The 23,078-nt window shown below is 39.6% G+C and overlaps 1 protein-coding gene across 4 annotated transcripts in view; it reads right to left on the reverse strand.

Annotated features, from left to right (window-relative positions):
- The window catches only part of SLCO5A1 (solute carrier organic anion transporter family member 5A1), a 139,235-nt gene that overhangs the window by 72,243 nt on the left and 43,914 nt on the right, over positions 1-23,078 (reverse strand). For all 4 annotated transcript variants that reach the window (XR_003999159.1, XR_003999157.1, XR_003999158.1 and 1 more), the window contains exons 3-4: positions 13,206-13,338; positions 6,756-6,976 (exon numbers count right to left, since the gene is read on the reverse strand). Coding sequence is in view for 1 of the 4 variants with exons in the window: in XM_030553248.1 (XP_030409108.1) it covers positions 6,756-6,976; positions 13,206-13,338 (354 nt within the window). In the remaining 3 variants the exon portion in view is untranslated. The remainder of the gene's footprint in view (positions 1-6,755; positions 6,977-13,205; positions 13,339-23,078) is intronic.

Consider the following 23,078-nt stretch of genomic DNA (forward strand, 5'->3'; position numbering starts at 1 on the left):
TATATTGTGTAGATAGTAGAGTTTTAATCATAAATTGTAAACCTAGGTCTTTTCATGTGTTTATGGTTGCTTTACATGATAATATTTCACCTGTCCTGTTTATGTAACACTTTAAAAATCAGCAAAAGGGTTCTATAAATAAAATTTATTATGAAACAAGAGGCAAAAAACTATTATGTACATAGTTTAGTCCTATTCAGTGTCTACTCGGCGCTTCTTGGCTTGTCTCTTGTATTCATTAAATGGAGCATCTCTTGTCACTGTCCAGCAATAGTCTGCAAGCATTTGCCCTGATAGCCTGCCAGGAGATTCCATTGCTGTAGTCTGGAGCCCAACAGCTCCGCCTTACTCTTGGGTAGTTCCAAATCCCTGACAAGGTCATTCAGTTCACCTTGTGTTATGAGGTGTGCTTCAGAGGAGGAGGATGGGAGAAAATGTGGGTCCTGTGACATTGATGGTTCAGGACCAGAAGTTTAATCCTCTTCCTCTTCCTCGTCTGACTCAAGTGAGAATGATTCTGGTGCATCAGGAACCGGCAGTTCTTCTCCGTGGGGTACTGGGCAGATAGCTGATGGAATGTTTGGATAATGCACAGTCCACTTTTTCTTCTTTGACACAACTTTCCCAACTGGAGGCACCATGCAGAAGTAACAATTGCTGGTATGATCTGTTGGCTCTCTCCAAATCACTGGCACTGCAAAAGGCATAGATTTCCTTTTCCTGTTCAACCACTGGCCAAGATTTGTTGCACAAGTGTTGCAGCATATGCGTGGGGCCCACCTCTTGTCCTGATCTCCAATTTTGCAGCCAAAAGAAAGGTGATAGGCTTTCTTAATCACAGTGGTTATACTGCGCTTTTGTGATGCAAAAGTCACTTCACCACAAACATAGCAGAAGTTATCTGCACTGTTCACACAAGTACGAGGCATCTCTGCTCACTTTGGCTAAACAGAAATGTGTCCTTTTGCAAAATCAAACACTGACAAATAAGAGAGCACCACACTGTATGATTTCTAGAGCTGATATAGGGCAATTTGTTCAGCAGAGTGATGTAAGCTTCGTTATGATTGCATCATCCATGACTTCTAGGAATAACATGATGCAATTCATATCATGTATGATGCAATACCAGCTTCAGATTGCATCATTCATTGTTTTGCCTCAAAAGCAAGTACTGTCCAAACCCAGTCATAGATTTATTCATAGATCCAGTCAAAGATGTATTTTAGTCATTTCTGGTTTAAATTGAGATCCCTTCCCTTTATAACTCACTTATCCTTCGCCATTCCCAAGTCAAGGGTCGTATATACTGACCCAAGAGCATATCTTGAAAACTAGAGCCAATCAACAATTTTAAGCATCATTTTCGTTCTCAGTGACCCAGAATTAGTAAAGTTGGACTACATTTATTTCAGAAGCATTTTGGCTGTAGAGCAGTGTAATCACCATTTCAGTTTCTGTAACTGATGTGTCAGATCACTGCTTGACTCACTGTCATGGACAAGCAATTGTAAATACTACCCTAGAGAAGTTCCTAAATCATGGTAAACAGAATGGGAAAGAAATTTAAACTACTTCAGTAATTTCAATCCAGCTTAATCACAGTTTTTCTTAACTGAAAATTTTTTTTATCCCTATTCCTGGGCAGTACAGAGCAGAGGGGACTCAACTCTAACACAACTGAGCCAGATGACCAAGGAAGCAGAGTGTTCCCTTTACAGTATTATCTCCTTGCAGGCCCATAGGAAATCCCTTTTTAAGGTATACAGGAACATAGTCAGAGGGCTGCTCCATAGATGTCCCTGTGGATATGCCCATATCTCTGGTATTAGGGGGCCAAATTCCATGCTAATTTTACAGAGAGGCAACCTCTTCACCATTCCCCATGTAACAATTTGAAAATAATGTCTGAGATTTCATTTGGAGTTTCTTGTCCCCCATTCACCTTTGGGATGGCCTGATCCCTAATATTTATATAAATGGAAATAACCTAACACTGACTAAGGTCGCACCTTATTATGTCAGACACATGTTAGTACTGTGAATGGGTATATTAAACACAAGTATTAAATTCTACAATCATTCTTTGCCATATGTTTCATTATCTGTCCTATATCAGTGCAATCATTTAAACTTGCTCTCATACGGATTTTCTGGACAGGTCTTAATGCACTTGGGGAGCAGCCAAACAGCTGAATAGAGCATAATATGCATGCCATGTATGGAGGTTTGAAGTAAATTTTATTATTATTTATTTGTATTGCCATAACAACCAGAGGCTCCACTCAAGATAGGGCCCCATTGTGTTAGGCACTCTACAAACATATTATGGGGCACAGTCCTTGACTATTTAGATTGTAAACACTTCAAGGCAAGACAGACCAAGCATGGGAATAGAAACAGAAGCACAGAGAGGTGAAGTGATGCACCGAAGAACAGGACAGTGGCAGAAACAGGAGTAGAACCCAGATCTCCTGACTCCCAGTCCAAATGTCTATTGAATTCCTGACATTTGCTATTTTAATGGAAGACCTCAGGCAATGAGCCAGTAGTGTGTTTCTCCCTTGTATTCTGGTTTATATATTGGTTTATATATTATACACCTGCTCTGGCCCAAGATATTTACACTGTGCTATACTCTCTATTTTCCTTCATATGTTATACCCAATTTTCTCTTTTCTCCATTCCTTTTTTCCTGAGTCTGGCTTGGACTTCTCCTCAAGAGTTTAAATTCGGTTTGTCCTTTGAAGATTTTTTTTTTCTTGCTTGCAAGGGCTTAGATCCACAAAAGGACTTCCGCTCCTAACTCCATTATTTAGGCGCCACTGAAACTCTTAAAAGCCCTGCTCAGCTACTGCCTAGTTATGGAGACTCCTAAAATCCCCTGGTGCTCACATTTATTAAGCCCCTGAGCACCTACATTTATGCAGCTGGGCACATGCACAACACCTCAGTTTAGGCACGGAGAGTTTAGGCACTTCACACCTAACCCCAGCAGGACCCTCAAACCACATGAAGATCAGCTTTCCCACACCCATCTTGCCTGCAGGACCCGATCCAGCAGGCATTCTCAAAAAATGCCTCTCTCTCAGAGGTGAGAACCCTAAGCACTGGACTAGAGAGTCATATTGTCTCTCTGGTCCAATGCAGATTTTTATACAAAGTGGAATGGCTTCAAGAGGAGCGATAGAGAGACCCCCTCCCATCAGAATATCCCATAATCCATATATTAAGGCACTCACCTGAGAGCTATGAAACCTATGTTTAAATCCCTTCTCATCAGGTAGAGGAAGGAATTGAATAAAGGTCCCTCACATCCTGAGTGAGTTCTCTAGCCACTGAACTAAAGGCTATACGGGAGGCCACCTGCTTCCCCACCCCTGGCCATTTTGTGTGGATTTAGATGTGTGCTGCCACTGTTTTTACAAGGAACGGGTTAGGCACCTGACTCAAAGAATGTTCCCGACTATGGATCCCAAGTGGAGACAGTTGCCTCCCTGCAGCTTGGACTTAGGCATGTAATGCCATCAGATTTACAAGGTTTAGGATACTCTCCTCTCCCCTGCATCTGCTGTTGGCTAGTTCAGGCTACTCCCCACTCAGCATGCTAGCTTTTGTGGGATCCCATTCCTAGGTGCCTATCTCTTCCAATGCACTATATATACAGCCTAGGGGCCTAATACTGGGTGCATGGATTCCACTGGGTGGGCATCTGACTAAAACTCAGGCACTGCAACTTTGAGCACTGAAACACCTGAGCCCCATTTTGCAATTGGGCCAAAATAATGAGAGAGAGACTGATCAAAATTTCCACAGGCCTAAGATGCACTGTCGTTGTTATAGTACCCACTAAAATTCAGGTCTGCAGATTGTGCAGAACATTGTTATCCTCATCAGAAGTATTGAATTAGCATTACAGATGGGTTGGCAAAATCTGTTGATAGGTGGCCACACGTCCCCCTAAATATGGAGATTAGTGACTCAGTCTATTCTTACTGGCCAAACTTCTGTTTTAAGCCATTTTTAAAATATCATTACCTCCCTATTTAAAATGATATAGCTCAGATTTCTGGAACAAAGATACTTATTTTGTGGGAAAGGGCATAATAGAAGAAACTGCTAGGTGTTGCTTCTCTGATACAATGAGAAAGGGCTTGTATAACTGTAAGTTTGTTATTTTTCCCCACCCTGGGTGAAATTCACCCTAATTCAAAGGCTTGAGGAAGGGTCTCTGCATTGCATAAACTCCACTTAAACCTCGCATTAACCCCACCAGCGCTTAAATGGTGATGAATTCCTCATTCAGGCCTGCTGTCCTTCAGTGAACTGCATCCTGTTTGAAAAGCTATTATGATTTAAGGCAAATCTCTCTTCCTTGAGCAATCTCAACTGGTTGAACATCTTTCTGACCTCCAAAGTAAGTGCAGTTCTTACCTGTTCCACATGGTGAATCTCTTCTGCGGTGAAACTGAAAACTTTTAATACAATGGCCAATACTTACTAATGTTTTCAGTGACAAAAAAATTGTGAATTGGTCCCTATACAGTATGTACCATTCTTATATGTAGTTAGGATGAGTATATGAAACAGAAGGAAATATGAAACTACTAGTTGTTATTTCTTCATAGTAGGTATCTAGAAGGATCTCGCTAAAAAAATTATTTGTTTTTCTTCCTTATTGTGGCCATCTGCCTGTACAAATAGAACAGGCCCTTCATCTTAAAATATTGTGCGGTTTGAGAGACTCGGGCATGTCATGCTGATGAAGAAGACATTCAACAGGAAATGTGCTCATGTTTCCCAGACCTCCCCTGAGCTAGTGACACACTCTGGACCTACCCAGAGAGCTCAGAATTACTTCTGCCAATGGCATGCCCCTAGTGCCTGAAGAAAGAAATCCAACTGACTACATCGACTTCTGAAAATGATTTTACCTAATAAAAGCCACTAGTGCTGTACAGATAGCAATCTCTAGAGAAGTAACTACATCCAATTTGCCTCTGAATCTATTATCTTTTGAGCCCCTCTGAATGCACCTTTGTGTCATCACTATTCATCTCTGATTGAGACACAAAATGAGGGAAGTCCTGAAGAATGGGACCTTGTACATCTGTCTTGTTTGCTATGCACATCTGGTAATGACCCGGTTATTTGCTGCCAAGACAACCAGCACACAACACAATTACAGCCCTTCTGACTTTCCATTATTTTATCAGTTTTCACAGAGACAAACGGAACTTGCAGCTGCTATAACTATATGCATCTGAGAGATAGCAAATGCCTTGCAAAGAAAGGTATTACGTATGTGAGTGGATGCTCCTTACAATTAAATTAGAGAATACCACTAGTATGAAGAAAAGAACAAAGTATTAATAATGTGATATGTGATTCAGGATTGTCACCAACACTAAGAGCAACTGTAACATTCAGTCCAGTGCTATCTAAACACCTGGGCTATGTTTACACAGCAATTAAACAACTACAGCTGGCCCAGGTCAGCTGACTCGGGCTTGCAAGACTTGGGCTCTGGGGCTATAAAATTGCAGTGTAGACGTTCAGGCTCAGGCTCCACCTGGAGCTGGCACAGGTCAGCTGACACGGACCAGCCCTGGGTGTTTAACTGTTGCGCAGGCATACCCTTTGAGTCTGGAGTTCAAATTCTGCCTAAATGGCACAAGTGACAGGAGGTTTCTTAGTCTCTTCATAGTTCCCATTGTGCTAATCAGAAAACTGCCACAAACTTAGTACATTTAACAGCCACTTCACAGGTACCCAAAATTAGAACAGCAAGAGTATAAAGACACAGCTGGATTCACAGAACTGTAGCAGAAGTCTTGTCCTGTACCATTCCACGTTATGCCTTACTTAAGCCTATGCTATCAATCTCTCTTTCATGAGCTCTAACTTCACTCATTTTTTAAAAAGTGCAACTATTGTCTTTCTTCCAGTTTCATTTCAACAATGGTTAGACTTTATAATAATAGTTTTATTGACTAAAATGCAAGTCTAGTATAATCACCAGTGGATCTCTTTGCTTTAGTATTATTATTATTTCCTGATTTCAGAGCCTGACAGAAATCTAGCACTCTGAAAGCAGACACACAGAAACTTAACATCAAACTGGCAGAAAATTTATATGGAATAATATAATATTCCACAATTTATTGCCCCAAGATAAGAAAAGATGATGAGCAAGGATTCCTTTCTCCTATTTTTGACAGACTATAACAAGTAAGAGGAGCACTTTATTCCAATGAGAATAATATAGCTTCAGTTAAGATGTATATATTTACATTAAAGACTGTGACACACTCAGATACTATGATAATGGAGGTCACATAAGTAAGTAGAATAAATAAATAAGACAGATAGATATTGTTTAGGCAAGTTAAAAAGCTTAGAAAAAACTTCATTTTTTTTCTAAGCACAGAAGACATTTGTTAAAAAAAGCAAATATGTTATCTTTCCACAGCTAAATACTAAACACACTATGATAATTTAAGGAAAAGGTATTCAGATTACTGTGCTTTCCGCATTCAGTATGCCAATCGTAACTGTACTTTATAATTAGAAGAACAGACCATCTATTAAAATTTTTCCCCTCATATAAATATCCATCTCTTTTTAATATCAATAAGTATAATATGGCCAAATTCTGCCCTCAGTTAAATTCATGCAGGTCCAGAATATAGCCCTGTGTATGATTTTAAACCCTATTGTATGTGTGATCCTTTAAAAAAATACATACACTTTACCTTTAACATTCTTTCCAAATCCCATAGAAGCAGGAATTGAACTATCCACTTGTCTTTTGCTGTTTGTTTTCTCTTTCATGACGTCATCATCACTTGAAATGTCATCAGAGCTAATTTTCTTCTTCTTCTTCTTTTGTCGAGGTGGGAGCTTTTTTGGGAAAGTAAACATTGGGAATATCACAAGGAGCATTGCAATGGCACAAAGGAGGAATCCACTCCACCTAAAGGGAGAAAATATGAGTAACAGTTGAGAGCTAATGCATTATGTGGAACAAAAATAGCAAAGAAAACTATGTGGCTACCACTTTCTGTAACTAGACAGAAAACCATATTCTGTGCTAATGTTTGGAAAGCAAGTACAAATATTAACAGAACAGAAGAGTCAACACAAAGCTTCTTCTGGGGTACTGAATGCAAAATGAAATCAAAGGGAGCATCTATTAAGAATACCACCATCATTCAGTTTCAACTATACTGTACCAAATACTGAGGAGATGGTCTTTACTCAGGTTTACTTAGCTCAAACTCAGGCAAATTCCCACTGAAATTAATGGGAATTTGCCAGATTAAAAAATAGACCTTTGGAGACCCAAGACCAGGGTCCCTATGCACAGATGGATCTCTACTTTCCCATAGGGCAGAAGGTATGATCAAGCATTTATAGAAAAGCACAGCCTCATTCTCCTGGATCACACTGAAGGTGTCTTGCAGGACTGGGGATCAGAAATGTGTAGGACAGAGGTCAATGGCTGCAAGAATGCAGATCATCCTCCCTGGAGCCCATAGTGGAGCCAGGTTTTATGCAGTGGCAGAACCAAGAGGGACAATGGGTCCTCGGTAGTGCCACTTTCAATTATACCTACTAGCTTGAAAAGGTGCCACAAATACAACTAAAGGTCAATGGTTGGGGGAGAGGGGAGGGCGTCACCCCCCTGCCTGCCACTCTATAAGCCCTGCCACTGACTGGAGCCCATAAGCTTTATTAACTTTCTCCAGGGTCCCCCTCCATGCAGGGAATCTTCCTCAAAAATGGATTTTAGGGACAGGTGTCAGATGGTGAATCCCACACTGCTGGCTGATAGCCATATGGCACCAGCACAGGGAATATAGGATCAGCTCTTGAGGTCTTTCCTCATCTTAAGAGATCTGCAGTAAGGGGAAAGGGTTTGTGGACCCCTGGATTATTTGGGGGGTGGGGGTGGGGATTGTGAAGTTTCTTGTCCCCTACCTGGGTGTTTCCGTAAAGAAGTCCAGCCCTAAGAAAGGACTCCACAATTTGCCCCACAGAACTGCTCCAACCTACTGAAAACACTGAACTCTTTGGTCCCGATTCTGACCCCTCTTACATGGATGTAAATGAAGAGCAGATCCACTGAAATCAATGGTGTTACACCAGCATACAAGTGTGAGAGGAGAGTCAGGCCCCTGGACTTCAAATCACTGGTTGTAGGGCTGAATTTCACATCTTTGTTCATCACCTGCACCTAGAGACCTGGCACCTATCACATAAAGACACTGAACCAAATATTATACACTACATATGGGAAAACAGTCACAAAAGTCAACATGACTATTTACATGAGTAAAAGAAACAGCATTCGGCCCCCTTTTTGCAATGAAAAGAAAAATACAGGATATAATTTTAAATAGGGCCTAATCTGACATACACATATGTGTGATGATTTGTGTGCCATGCAAAATGGGATCAAGAGTGGTTAGATCTAGGACAAGCCAGGCACTAGAAAACTGTGCAGGTAACTATCATAATGGCTAGGCAAAATGAAGTGATGGGAAGTTTTGGTTATGTAGTTTTGACAGTAGATAAACCAGAAAATCACTCCTTTTAGCTAACAGATACATAGAGAAGTTTGAATTAGAAATGGGAGTTTTAGGAGGATTAGTAGGCACTATCCCACAGGGAATAAATTAGTACAGTGCATAGAAATATAGTAAACAATTCCTTTTAGGCTCTCAGGGTACATGCAGCTGGGAACATGCTCCCTGCATGAGTTCCCAGACACATGCTAACTTTGTTTGAGCTAGCACACTAAAAATAACAGCATAGCTGGGGTAGCACAGGCGCAGCTTGTGCCGGATTCCTGGCTACATACTCAGGCAGCTAACCCAAGCTGCTACCCCTGGCTACACTGCTATTTTTAGTGCGTTAGCTTGAGCAATGCTAGTGCATCTACCTACTTACGCTAGAAAACGTAGTTCCAGCTGTAGTGTAGACATACCCACCAAAACACAAAGCATTGATCAAGGGGATCGGGGGGAGGCACCATACTATGTATGTATGGGCAACATACCAAATGCTGGAGATGTCACAACTGCAGCACTGTATGTAATCTTGTACACTGGCTTACATGATAGATATAAAAGAACTGGACAACAGTCAAAAGAGATAAGGGGTTTTTTCAACATTCAACAATGAAGAATGAATAGGCAAATGGCATTTATATTAATTAGAACATAGGAGATAGAGGACTTTTTAGTGTTTTGAAGGATAAAGATATGGGGAACACCTCAAAAGGCATCTAAACAAGTACTAGTGTCTCAAAACAACAGGAATGGACGCTAGGAAAGAACCAGACAGAGCAGGAGAAATCATTTCAACTTTTTGTGTGGAACAGACAATGAAAGGCAGCATTAGAAGATCAAACTTATTCAATGCAGTTTACAAAGATGCATTAAAACAACCCAGAATTCAATAAGCTGAGCAAAATGAATTTCTATTGAAATTCAAATGAAGAGTTAGAACTGTAGATGTCCTCAGAAGGGCTCTTACTGGATTCAGTTGACTAATAATGTCTAAATCAAATTGCATTTCTGCATAATATATGTTTGGAAGGAAGGAAGGAAGGGTTGTTGTTTTTTCAATAAAAAAACTAACCCACAGCAACCAATACTTGCTCCCTACTGTTACATTTACTCTGCAATATTATCGTCATACTTATAATTATTTTGATTATTAATATAATTTCCCCTAGGTTTCTGTGACAAGTGAGTTTAGGCACTTCATAGTTCTAACACAAGCAAAGAAAGAGAATCAGTGACAGTGCATTACTTCAAGGGAGACGGTTGAGGCTGCCAGGTCCCAAACTCCTTAAACTTCAACTTTATCTTAAAATGTATTGCTACTTTGAAAAAAAAATCACACCTCTGAAATAAGGACTGCAATATGCTTAGAATTTTGAGATGAAATCGGTCAAATAAAACCTGCCCAAATGACACTCCCCTCCTGGGGGCAAATTTCTGGACCCCCATAAAATAGATGTTAGTGGCATGCATGGCTACATTTCTGGATCTCCCTGCAACCGGACTAACGAATGTGCCAAGGGAACAAGGACATGATTCTACACCATTCAAGTCCGTTTTTAAACACCTATTGATTTTAGTGGTTCACAGTCAAGAACCAAACACACACTGCTCAGAGATAGAAAAAAGAATCAGGGTCAGATTTTATGAATACTGCAGAAGCTATTTGATTAGCTCGACTGGATTGTGAAACAAATTACCACAGGTCACACAAATGGGCATATTTTTTTAAATTTTAAGAGGCAAAATTTTAGAGAATCATTAGTGGAAACAGAAAGCTTGGTAAAAAGTGAATAGATCAGAAATACCATACAATTGTCTATTAATAGTTAGCCACGGTTTTTTTCACTGCTGCTGCCCATGCTATGTCTGTTCGGTGGAACATTTCTTACCAGTAATTCATATTCTATAATTATAATATCTCTTTACTCTTTTGTTCATGCTTCCAACAAGTGACTTGGATGAAACTCTTATAACTGAATATTTTAAGCTATTAAGCCTCCCCACCAGTGGATGATTTGAGCATACCTGCTGAAAGATATAATACTTGCCCTACACGTCCATTCCTTTTAACATCAAAATGGTAACACAAAAGACATAATAAAATATCCCCATCTCTGCAGGTAAAATGAGTGGATGAATAAGAGCCTATTAAAATTATTTCCCTATGAAAATATCGCTCTCTTCTCCAAAGTAATTCTGACAGAGCCTAATATTGGAAACCAAAATGTTCTAGGGATGTTTCAGAACAGAAAAAGGAAATGAAAAAACTGTTATAGAAAAAAAGGAGAATGGATATTCTCAACATTCTAGTGCAACAGGCAAGGAATGCAACATTAATAAGAAAAAAAACTTTCTTTGATATAGTTGGGGAAAAGATTCTTCTCAACAAACAGATAACACAGAAAAACTAATATAGAAACTTCTCTTTAAAAATATACACCTACAGGGCAGACAGAGTAAATCTCCACTCTACTCAAAAACAGATTTCATAATACATGTAAGCCTAATGTAAATGCATGATGCCGCACTTTGGAAAACTACACAGTACAAAGATACCCATACGGATGCCCAGCAAATCATTTGACAAGTACTAATCTGAGGCTGGCTATCATTTCTGACATGTCTCTGGCCAAATAAGCATCAACATGCCCTAAAAAATTGCTAAGAATTAAACATATTTTTGCACTTATACTTCTGCCTTTTACTCAACGATCTCAAAGCACTTTTCTAACACAAAATTAAACGCAGAGAACACCTCTGTGAGGTAAGTAGATAGTTAAACAAAGACAGACTGGTTAAGCCCAAGGTCACACAGTGAATGTCTGACATATCATTCAGGAGTATGGATTTCTAGTCCACTACTCTGAAAATTCAGTCTAACAGCCATTTAAAGATCATTATCTTGAACATTGTTTCACTGGATTTAAACTAACAAAACAAAAAACCTGAATGGATCTGCTAAAGGCTTTAGTACATTCCAGAGAAGGAATATTTTCAAGACTAATTTAGAGAGGAAGGGGTCATTGGAATTAGGTATATACACACCCAAGATATGGCTGCAGTCATTTAGTGGAAAATATTAACCAGGTTGTACCGCAGCTCAAACTTGGTTTGGCCTACTGGAAATGGTAACATAGTGTTTGTAGTGAGAATAGGCCTCAGGAGGTCCAAGACTGATGCTGAGGACATTTGAGCATTGTTGATCCATTGGCTGAGGCTTTGACCTGAGCCAGACGGAATGTTCCACCTTATCTCTAAGTTGGAGTTGAGCATCAGAGAGAAACTGCATCAAGGGTCTGGCAACAGTGAAACATAGGCATGCCACTTCATCTCTAACTTATATAAACCAACAAAATGATTCAAGGATACTGCAATATCTACTGAACTGAACCAGCAAGAAAACCAGTGGCTCAGATGCAAAGCGTACACTCCCAGGAGAGATAATGGACTATGAAATCTTCAAAGACCACTTATTTGAGGTCTTCATGGCAATTTAAAGTGAGATTTATGAGCTGCTTTGGGAAGGCCAGCCAAAGCCTGATTCACTCACTTCAGGACCTGACTGCTCAAGCTGGCATCTCCAAGCAAATTTCACATGCTCACCAAGTCATTATGTGCCCAGAGATATTCCATAACCACGACGACTGTTACACCTCAGCAGCAGCTAAGTGCTCACCAATTGTCAGCGAATGATTTTAATGATCTGTATCTTTAGCTCTGTGAGTTCCTGCCAGTCACAAACTACGAGTATGTCTATACTAGAGCTAGAAGGTGTAAATTCCAGCTGCACTAACTCGGATTGAGCAAGCTTGCTAATGATAGAGTGTAATCACAGTGGTGCGAGTAGCAGGAGGGGCTAGCTGCCTCTAGTACAATCCTCTCCATATTCGGGTCAGCCAGCCGCTCATGCTGCTGCAGCTAGACTTCTATTTTTAGTGCTCTAGCTCTATTAGAGATTGCACACATATGCCTCCTTGAGTTGGAATTTACACCTTCCAGCTCCAGCGTGGACATACCCTCAGTCACATGAGATACAAGAGTTAAGAGGTATAATAGTACAGTACACAATGATTGGAGAATGTTTTTAGCACTGTTTTAAATGTATAATTAAATTTAATATACAAAGAAATTATTCAATATGTTTTTCTAATACAAAAATACATATTTTATTCAGGTCTGCACAATTTAAAAGAGCACATGGGGTTGGTACGTTTTGAAGTGATCCAACTACTTTTTCCCTGCTCTGGATCGCCCCATGATCCTGCCTCAGTGTGAGAGCAGTGACCCCATACCTCTAGGTCTGCTGCTGCTGTGCTGCATACTATTGGTATTTCATCCTACCTTTACTGTACCATATGCAGAGCACCAATCAAAAGGAATCCTGTAGCAGTAGGAAGATGGTGTCATTGTATCCATTTAATAGTATGTGTTTGTGTCTATCAATAGCCTATCCTGTCTGCTAGGTCTGTACTGCTGAATCCTACGTCAATCCAGTCATTGTTAACTACTTTCTCTCTCCTGGCTTCCTTTCTAAATATTTCAACAGGCAGTTTAGATATCTTGCATCTCCCAAGTTACCTGTGCCACTGATAACTCAAAGTGCTGTTTTGAAAAACAGTTTATTCTTACCAGTTTCCAATGAATCGAGGGTCACTCTGGTCAATATAAACAGTCGTTCTAGGATCAACATAAAAACCAATAAGAACTCCTCCTAGTAAATATCCTGCGGCAGGACCAAGTGCTCCCATTACATACATGATGGCTACAAAAACACAAGAGACAAAAATACATTAAATTATGCTCAGTCGCACATTAATAATAAACATGCTTTTCAATAATTCTTTATATTTAAAAAATATGCTGCAGAACAGGAAATTGATTAGGGATTGATCCACTACAGGACATAGGCACTTATCTGCCACGTAGGGTGTCTAAATTCCAGAATCAGGCCCCACTAGAATTCACAAAACACTCACTCAGCCACTTCCAAAACCTGTAGGGGCCTAAAAATGCCTAGATACCACATTTTTGCAGTAAAAGTTGCCTAGGCACCTATGGTTCTTCCTCTGAGCATGTAGGCAGAAGTTTGGATGCCTAAGCCCCAGTGTGATGTATGAACCAGGAGAAGATAGGTGTCCTTCTATCTATCCCGCCTCCCGGAAAGTGTGTTCAGAGCTTGCCCATCGGATGGGGCACCTATGGGCAAGCGTACCCAAAGCAGCAGCTGGTGGGAGGAGAGAAGGCGCACCTCCCTTATAACTTTTAGTCCCATGGTTAGGGTACTCACATTGGATGTGGAAGACCACCCCCTCCACCTCAGGAGGAGAAGGCATTTGAACTGGGAGCTGTCACCTCTCAGGTGAGTGCTCCAACCACCAGACTATTGACTCATTCTCATGCTTGCATGCACTCTCTCACTCTCTCTTCTCTCACCCAATATCCTTTCATTAGTTATCCACAATGGAATAGGTTCAACAGGAGAGACTGAAGGATTCCCCACATCAGACTATCCTATAGCCCAGAGATTCAGATCCCAGTTCAAATCCCCTTGTCTCATCAGGTGCAGAGGGGAACTTGAACCAGAGGTCTCCAGCATCCAGATAAGTATCTTAACCACTGGGCTAAAAGTTCTGGGGGAGGTCCTCCTCCCCATCTCCTGCCAGTCTTCTTGCTAAAATGGCATGAACACCTAATGTCAAGAGACGGTTTGCAGCTGAGAATCCCATGCGGAATGCGGGGCCTCCCAGCAGCCCAGATTTAAGCACTGATCTCCAAGACACTGACACAAGCAGGAATTAGCCATACCCCTCACTTTAACATCTCCCATTGGCTACTTTATGCAAGAAACCACCTAGCATGCGGGCTTTTTGAATCCCATTCTGAGGTGCCGCTCTCTCCCCATTAACTGTATGGGGAGTCTATGCGCCAAACTCAGGCTTTGTGAATCCCAGTGATTTTCTAAGCACCTAAGAACTAGGCATGGTAATGCTCAGTGCCACCATACCTACATTCCTTTAGAATCTAGAGCCCAGGGTGTTAGTTTGTTACACTTCATATTCAAAAGCAAGTTTTGCAATGAGTAGGTGGAGTCCTTTATCAGATTAGACAATTGGATAATATCCACTTCATTATGTTCAACAAGAAAATTGCACCCAACTTACATGTCTATAATTGACAAAATGCGTGCACGGAAATTAGGCCCAGACCTGCAAAAGTATAGGCTCCTAATTTCTGTTAATTTCAATGTAAATTAGGCATATAAATATCTTTGTGGATCTGGGACTCTGTACTTAGTTTCAGCATGTAGTGCTTAAGAATAATATTGTGTATATTTGGTATAGTTAGGCAACTTACATTTAAATGATGTATTCATACAGGATTATGATTTATGTAAAAGCACTCCTTTGGTATAGGACAGTTTTGTTCCTTATATATAAATCTCATACTATACTCATCCATCAATCTAGATGACTGCTAGGTAATTTGTCCTCCTCCAAGTAGATTGAGGTGACCCTGGCTTGGATCTGGACAACTACTGGGAATTAATAATAAATAATATTTTTTTCTTCAATAGCACTATTCATCAGTAGATCACAAAAGTGCTTTACAAAGGTGGTCAGTACCATTATCCTCATCTTTCAGAAGAGAACACTGAGGTACAGAATGTCAAGTCATTCAACAGGCCAGTCAGTGTCATAGCCAGGAAGAGAACCCATATCTTATGAATTCCAGTCCTGTACTCCATTCCCCCTAGGCCACACTACTATTCAGTAGTAGAACATCATCAGGCAGGGAAGACAGAGAGAATTAGTAGGACACAGACACTTTCAGGATCCAACAAATCACACTTTAACTTTCTTAATGAAAATTTGGTCTTGAAGGTTTCTACATGAGATGTGCATGTTGTTGCTATTTATCTTGTAGAGCATATCGTAATTATAATATTTATATCTGAACTTTCTATTTATCCAGTGTATTTATTTCAGAACTTGACCCATTCAAATATGCCATCTTTAGAGACTTTGAAACTTCTGTGCCTGTGTCATAAACAGATAGTTAAGGGTTAATGTTCCTTTTACCTGTAAAGGGTTAACAAACACCTCACCAGGGGACCAATCAGGAGACAAAATACTTTCAAATCTCGGTGGAGGGAAGCCGGAGGGAAGCCTTTGTTTGTGTTTTTTGGATTTTGCTTTGTTCTCTCTGGGCTCTGAGAGTGACCACAAGTACCTACAGGCTCTCTAATCTTCTATTCCAATTTTGTGAGTACAAAGGTAGAAAGGCGGTATAGTCTTTTTATTTGCTTTACTTTATTTGCAAATGTGTAGTTTGCTGGAAGTATTTTAAATTGTATTTTGCTGGGTGGGGAGGCGTCTTTCTAGTTTCTATAAGCTGACAGACCCTGTAACTTTTTACCATCTAAATTGCAGAGATAAACTTTTACCTTTTTTCTTTCTTTTTATTAAAAGCTTTGCTTTAAGACCTGTCTGATTTTTTTCTCCTAGTTAAGGCTCAAAGGAACTGAGTCTGTACACACCAGGGAATTGGTGGGGAGAAGGGAAAGAGAGCAGGGGGGAGAAGGGAAAAGTGAATTTCCTCTTTGTTTTAGATTCACGGAGTTTGAATCTGGATTGCCTCTGGGTGAAGGGAAAAGAGGAGGGGGGAAGGTATCGTTCCTCTCTGTGTGGTGATTCAAGGAGTTTGAATCACGGTGATCTCCTAGTGTACCCAGGACGGAAAGGAGCTGGGAGGAAGAAAGGAGGGGGAAGGGAAATGGTTTATTCCCCTTTGTTGTGAGACTCAAGGAATTTGGGTCTTGGGGCCCCCAGAGAAGGTTTTGGGGGAGACCAGAGTTTATCAGGCACTCTACTCTAAGTCCTGATTGGTGGCAGCACTACAGAATCTAAGCTCGTAATTAAGCTTAGGGAAATTCATGCTAGTACCCATATTCTGGACGCTAAGGTTCAGAATTGGGAATTATATTATGACAGCCTGCCACAGAGAACAAAAATTGTTCTCATTTTCTGGACGGTCTTATCCTTTTGAGCTAGTACTTACTCTTCTAACATCTTGGGCATGAAACTTCACTTTCTTGGACTGCAAGATGTCAAGTGGAAGGCAGTAAAGGTCTTGTTTCAAGTAGAATGTTGAAGTATGTTTCCACAAAGTCAGGGACTATCGTTAGTACAAACTGATAACCTTTAGGGCAAAGGTCTCTACTGCCATGAATACAGAGAAAGGTTTAGTGATTGATCAGAGGACTAAGCTGAGGGTTCAAATTTGGAATGTGTGAGGGTCAGGCCAGTCTCAGTCATTTAAATGCCCTTTGGAACCTCATCCCCTGTACAGTTTGGATGCTGAAGCTGTCCAGAAAAAATGAATCCCAATGCAGACACCAGATATAGAAGTTTTAATCCAAACAGTTGAAGTTTGGCAAAGTAACAAGCAACTGACAAACCCTGTCTTATAATGGAAAGGGTTAGATAACCTTAACTACAGGTTATGCTACTAGCTTCTCCTACAATAAACAGGTCTGACTCAATAGCTTATTCATATAGCACATCACCTATGCACAACGAGCCCCAAATTCAGATATCATCTCACAGGTCAAAAAAATACAAAAAGGTTACCAAATATGCCTGTTTAAATCCAACTAACTTGTATGTAAAAACAGCAAAGAGTCCCGTGGCACCTTATAGACTAACAGACGTTTTGGAGAATGAGCTTTCGTGGGTGAATACCCACTTCGCCTGATGCATGAGATGCCGAATGCCCATGCATCTGATGAAGTGGGTATTCACCCATGAAAGCTCATGCTCCAATACATCTGTTAGTCTATAAAGTGCCACAGGATTCTTCGCTGCTTTTACAGATCCAGACTAACACGGATACCCCTCTGATACTTTACTTGTATGTTTTCATCTTATATTTTGAAAGATGTGACTGATGAAAGAGCACATTCTTGTGGGAAAAAAGAAGCCTGTTTATCCGAGATCCTCATTATAGGCCCAATAGCAGAATTTAACCCTCCAGCTAAGTACTGTCTTTACAGAAGACAGGAATGCTTTTACACTGCAAATTGATTAAATAGACTTATTAGGGTTCTTAACTTCTTTTCTTTAAACAGAACATCCTTACTATTTATGGAACCCTGATTAAAAATAATTATGCTTTGCCAAATTTCTTGTTACTTACAACTTGGACTATGTAATGCTTTGAGTCAAGATCATGACATGCCCAGAAGGCTTTTAATCTCTCCAAACTGATTTGGCATTTTAGAAACATACAGTGTTCTTGAAGCTATTAAATATTGCATCTTGTTCTAAATACTAAGCAATTTCTTGCTGACACATTGTGCATTTGTTTGATACTTGAATAAATAAATAAATAAATATGTAACTGTTACCATCAGACTTAATTCTACATAGCCCATGTTATCTCATTGGTCTATCGGGCTTTATCTTACCTGCAATATTCTAATTAAACAGAACAGCCTTTCGGTACATGACGTACACTTTTCCCATTCGTGTTCTTTTTTTAAGTGAATGAATTTAAAGCTCATGAAAGTGAGAGAGACTAACAGCCATCCTCAATCTTCATCTGCAATAAACCTATTAATTCCTTTCTTCTCTCTCCTCTTTCTCTCCAGTTGTCACACTCACTTGTTTAATCTCTCTTAATTAGATCGTAAACTCTGAGTAGAATTTGTAATGGAGTAACTCCAGAAATTAGCAGAATTTGCCCCATTCAGTATATATCAACCAGAGCCTAACAAATAATTTACTCTGAATAATTTACGCAATGAATTGAGCCCCTTTTTCTGCAACAGTACAATGATTTCATCAAATGTATTCATTATTTATTTCTTCAACCTTTTTGCCCCTCTAGATTGACTGCAAACAGTTCTCTGAAAGTACAGAGTATTCACTTAGACATTTGAGATGTTGTTTAGTTGCAACTGGTCAGAAACATCACTTGGCACTGTTGCATATGAAAGCACTCAATATCATGATAATGGGACAAGAACCTCACAAGCTAAGATTGTTCTCTTCCTTGACTGCATGAACATGCAGACACTTTCATATGAGTACATTTAAAATTCTATTTCCACAAATGCTTCTGTTGAAATTAGACAACCATTTATGGGAATAAACCTTGCACCTCAAAAAATTTCAGAAAACAAACACAAAAGGAGTGCAAGAATAGCCAGAGTAAACTCATTTGAACATTTAAGAGTGTAGTATTTAAGGAAAATATTTTTGCAGTGTTTGCCCAGCTCCAATTCAATCACTGAAATACAGCTACATACAGCACGCTGAAGTGCAGCAACACTACTCAGCATTTGTATTATGTATGCTTAGTAACTCTGAAGATTTAATCGTAAGCAGAAATAGTGTACGGTAGAAATAAAAATAACAATGTACCCTCCATTCCATTAGAGATGGGAATGCTGCCTAAAATTTCAAATGTATTTTCGAGTTACGGTATACTGTACAAGTTCCAAGCTCCTCTAAATATATTTTACTGGCAATATGCATCAAACAGCCTGTGCCTTTTAGACAAGAGATAAGCCTTCGTGCTTCAGGGTATAAGCCAATTACTAACTGATGGGGGTGAGGAAGAAACCTGCCTAGTAGGCAGATTATTCATAATTGTCTACTACAAGGTTCTTGCACCTTCTGATTTGAAAAAAAAAATCTAAAAATTTGAAATTCTGCATGAAAGGGAATGGAACTCCACCTCTGTGGCAGTCTACCTGGTGGGCTGCCCCAAAATAGAACATCCTGGAAGCCTTCCAGTCCCTGCCTCCAAGGCAGTAAGCAAGTGGGGTGCCAAGGTGCCAGGCAGGCAAGCTGGCAGAAAACCAGGCATTGAAACTGAACCATCGCAGCAAAATATTTTGATTTGGACAAATTCTCACATGAAATTTTCTGACCGGTTCTAAAGGTTGAATCTCTAAAGAATGTGTTGCTGTGAAACAACATCTATTTCAACATCAAGCTAGCAGGAGCTGTGATGGCATTTTACTGCAATCCCATCCAGCCATCCATGACCAGGGAGAGTTGCAATGATGGACAGCCTTGACTGGGGAGGTTTCTTGGTTCAACCGGAGTGAGGTCTTCACTTTAGATAGACAAGTAAACAAATAATTAAAAAAAAACATTTTTTTATTAGGGAACAAGTGAAAAATGAAATATATATGCTCTTCACAGATTTCCTATCCTGCATAACTGATAGAATATCTGTGTATTAAAAAGATAAATTGGATGGCTAACCCTGAGAAGCTCAAAGGAAGTAGACAAAAATATCACCAACCAGCTATAATTCTGGCAATACCATCACCAGTTGCCTCCAAGACTTCATCATTTGTACAGTACTAAAAAATGTCCAACTACAGGATATACAAGATGTTCTTTTGGAGATGGCCTCTTAATGCTATTGTCAAGGTCATCTTATAGAAACCCTAAGATTTTCCACTATCCAGCAATGAAAATTTGTTCAAGAAATAAAAGGTAGAGAAATTAACTTTAGCGGGTTTCCAAGGATATCTCTTGGGTTTTAGAATGGTGAATATATGTATAACATTGTAACAAGATTGTTAATATTTCCTTAGCAGACATTATTTTCCATACCCTGATCACCGGAGATTAGAGATGGACTAAAACTAGTACCTGGTTTGAACCCTTAGAATTTCTGGGGCTTCAAATCTGAGCCCCTGGATCTGAACCTACACTTACGGTTTTGATTCAGCATCAATAAAAAAAAAATCCAAAAGGTCGCAGTCTTTCAGATTCAGTTTGGATGAGGCTGAAACCTCATCTCAAGATGTAAAAAAAATCTTATAAGGATATCTGGTCCCATGAGATTTCTGGTCCCTTTGTGGACCAAAATTCACTCATGAGAATTTGACACTATCTAATCCAAACCTTAGCTCTGATTTTGCCTCTAACCCAAAACCTGAACCATAGTTTAATACTAATGATATTCCAAATTGTTATTTGAGCTGTGCCTTCCCAGCCCACCTCTGCTAGAGAGAGATCCAACAGTTCTGGGAACATGGTAGCACTGTTATATAAGTAGTATAAGTAGTAAACAAAGAAAGTTGAGATGATGTCCCTTCACTGCCACCTGCACTACATAGAACTCCTTGGGAACATGGACTTGGCCTACACAGATTAGGTAAATCCACACTTTCTGCAAAAATGAGCAATTTGGGACAGTTTTCATTTTTAAATAAAACCTACAAGTTATTCATTTTTGCAGAATATTTGGATTTACCTAACCTCTGAAGGCTGCCTCTTTGCTCCCACAGGATCCTGTGGCTTGTGTAAAGTCACAGCATGCACACTGAAATATTACTTGGAAGGGGAGCATCCAGCATTACAAAGAAGAAGATTACAATATTTAGATTTTTTTAAATTTAAATTAATTATGTACTGAATGTGTCAGCCTCAAAACACTAATCTTTATAGTTGTCTATATTTGCAGATTATCTTTAAACTTCTCAAGTCACCAACAAAATACCTATGTTATAAAATAATAATATTATCTCCTTCCATATGGTAGAAGAGCTAGTTTTGAATCTGTGTATTACACAAATAGAGATTAAGGTTCTTTTCCAAAGAGTAGACCATCTTGAAAAGGAATAATGAGGAAGTCATTTGTGGAGCCCCTCTCCATTGTGTTGACCACATAACTCATCTACTTTTTATAATGTCTTCTGCACAGCTCTCACTAAAATCAAAAATTTCATCTACCAAAAATTAGCTGCTTTTATTTATTGCCCTCTGTTTGAAGCTGTATGGAGTCACACTATGCTCAGAGAAGTATAATGACTCCCAGAGCTCCCTGATGCACAGAGAAAACATGTCCCCTGCATCACTCTTTAGGAGTCTGAGCCATTGCCGAGGGGGATGGGGCCATTGCCTTACCCCTTTTCTGGTGGCTTGTGCCTCAGGAGTTGTTAGCATGGAGTAGCCTCTGTGCACAAGTACTGCAATTATGTATACCATGGGCCAACTGTAATGGGCCATTCACAATTTGGCCTGTATGTGAATAATTAGCTGCAAATCTGGGAGAAGGATATTAATAGAAAATAATGCTATGCCACATCATCATCTTTTCTTTATGGATATATGTGTAATATATTCACTTTTAAATGGTACCACTGAAATCCATGCTTCCCTGATTAAAACTTTGCTTCTGGAGACAATTTTCTATAAGACTGGAATTAATAAAGCACATAGTAACATGGCAGCACACTCGTAACTGGAGCTGGTTGGAAAACAAAATTTCTGTTCCAAAGGAAATTCCAACATTTCAGTTTTTTTTCATTCCAAATTGAAATGAAAAGCCAAAATTTTGAAATTTCTTGTGAAACAAAAATTCTGAAAAATGTCCATACAGAAGTATTGAGCTTAAACTATTGAGTTTAATTTCAATAAGGCAAAAACTCTGTTTTGATGTCAAAATACAATATTAAATGTCTTAATGTATTATATTAAATATATAACTACAATATTCAAATAATACTTTAAAGGTAGACATTGAAACTAAATTAAGCAAAATAATAAACTTAAAACAAAAGTCATTTTTATCTTATCAAAATGAAACATTTGTAATGAAATGAGAATATTGCAATGATTTGTTTTAATTTTTTCCCCCATCTAAAATTTCAGCAAAATTGACATGTTCCCATGAAACAGTTCAGTTTCAACAAAACTGCACTGTCTGATGTGAAATTGTTTTTTGTCTGATATTTTTCAACTAGGACTGTTCATAGCGGAGGAGACAGACATGGGGATGCAGATGCTGTTCTCTTTACAGCATCAAGCTGTATACATGGGTAATCCCATTGACATGGCGGGGATAATAATGTACTGGAGGGGTCTCTAAGGGGCTCATGGGAGCCCATTGTTAAAACTTCATCATCCACTTGGAGGCATATTTGGGATGATTCCCTTGTCTATGATGGAGTTCCCCCACATATTATACGTATGCTGCTATATCACTATGGCCAGGGATTATGACCCCAGAAGCTCATAAAAATACTTGTGAAGATCATTTTTCTTCACTATGGTCACACCAGATAGCAGATATTTTCCACAAGAGAATCTATACCCAGATACCCTTACAATGAACGGGGCTATGCAACACCTCTCTCCCAAAGGCTGATGCAGGTGAATAATGGATTTTAATTAAGCTCAGAGCAGAGGTGACTAGGGGAGCACTGCAGGTGTAACAACTGGTTCCAGACCCAGCCCCTTCCCATTCCCTCATATTCATGGAGACCAGACCCCATGGGACAAGGGCGGAGTGGCTCCCAAAAAGGGTGCAGCATGCAGCAGAGGCCCTGCTCACGCTCTCCTCTGCTCTCCAGCCTACCTCCACCCTCACCTGTTCAGTTAACTTTTTTTCTTTTCTCCATAAGCACACGTTAAACATTTCTATGTGTTTATAACATTTTTTTCAAATTCAGTTATTCTCTCAGGAAGAAACAAT

This window comes from Gopherus evgoodei, chromosome 2 (assembly GCF_007399415.2).
Source record: "Gopherus evgoodei ecotype Sinaloan lineage chromosome 2, rGopEvg1_v1.p, whole genome shotgun sequence".
NCBI lineage: Eukaryota > Metazoa > Chordata > Testudines > Testudinidae > Gopherus > Gopherus evgoodei.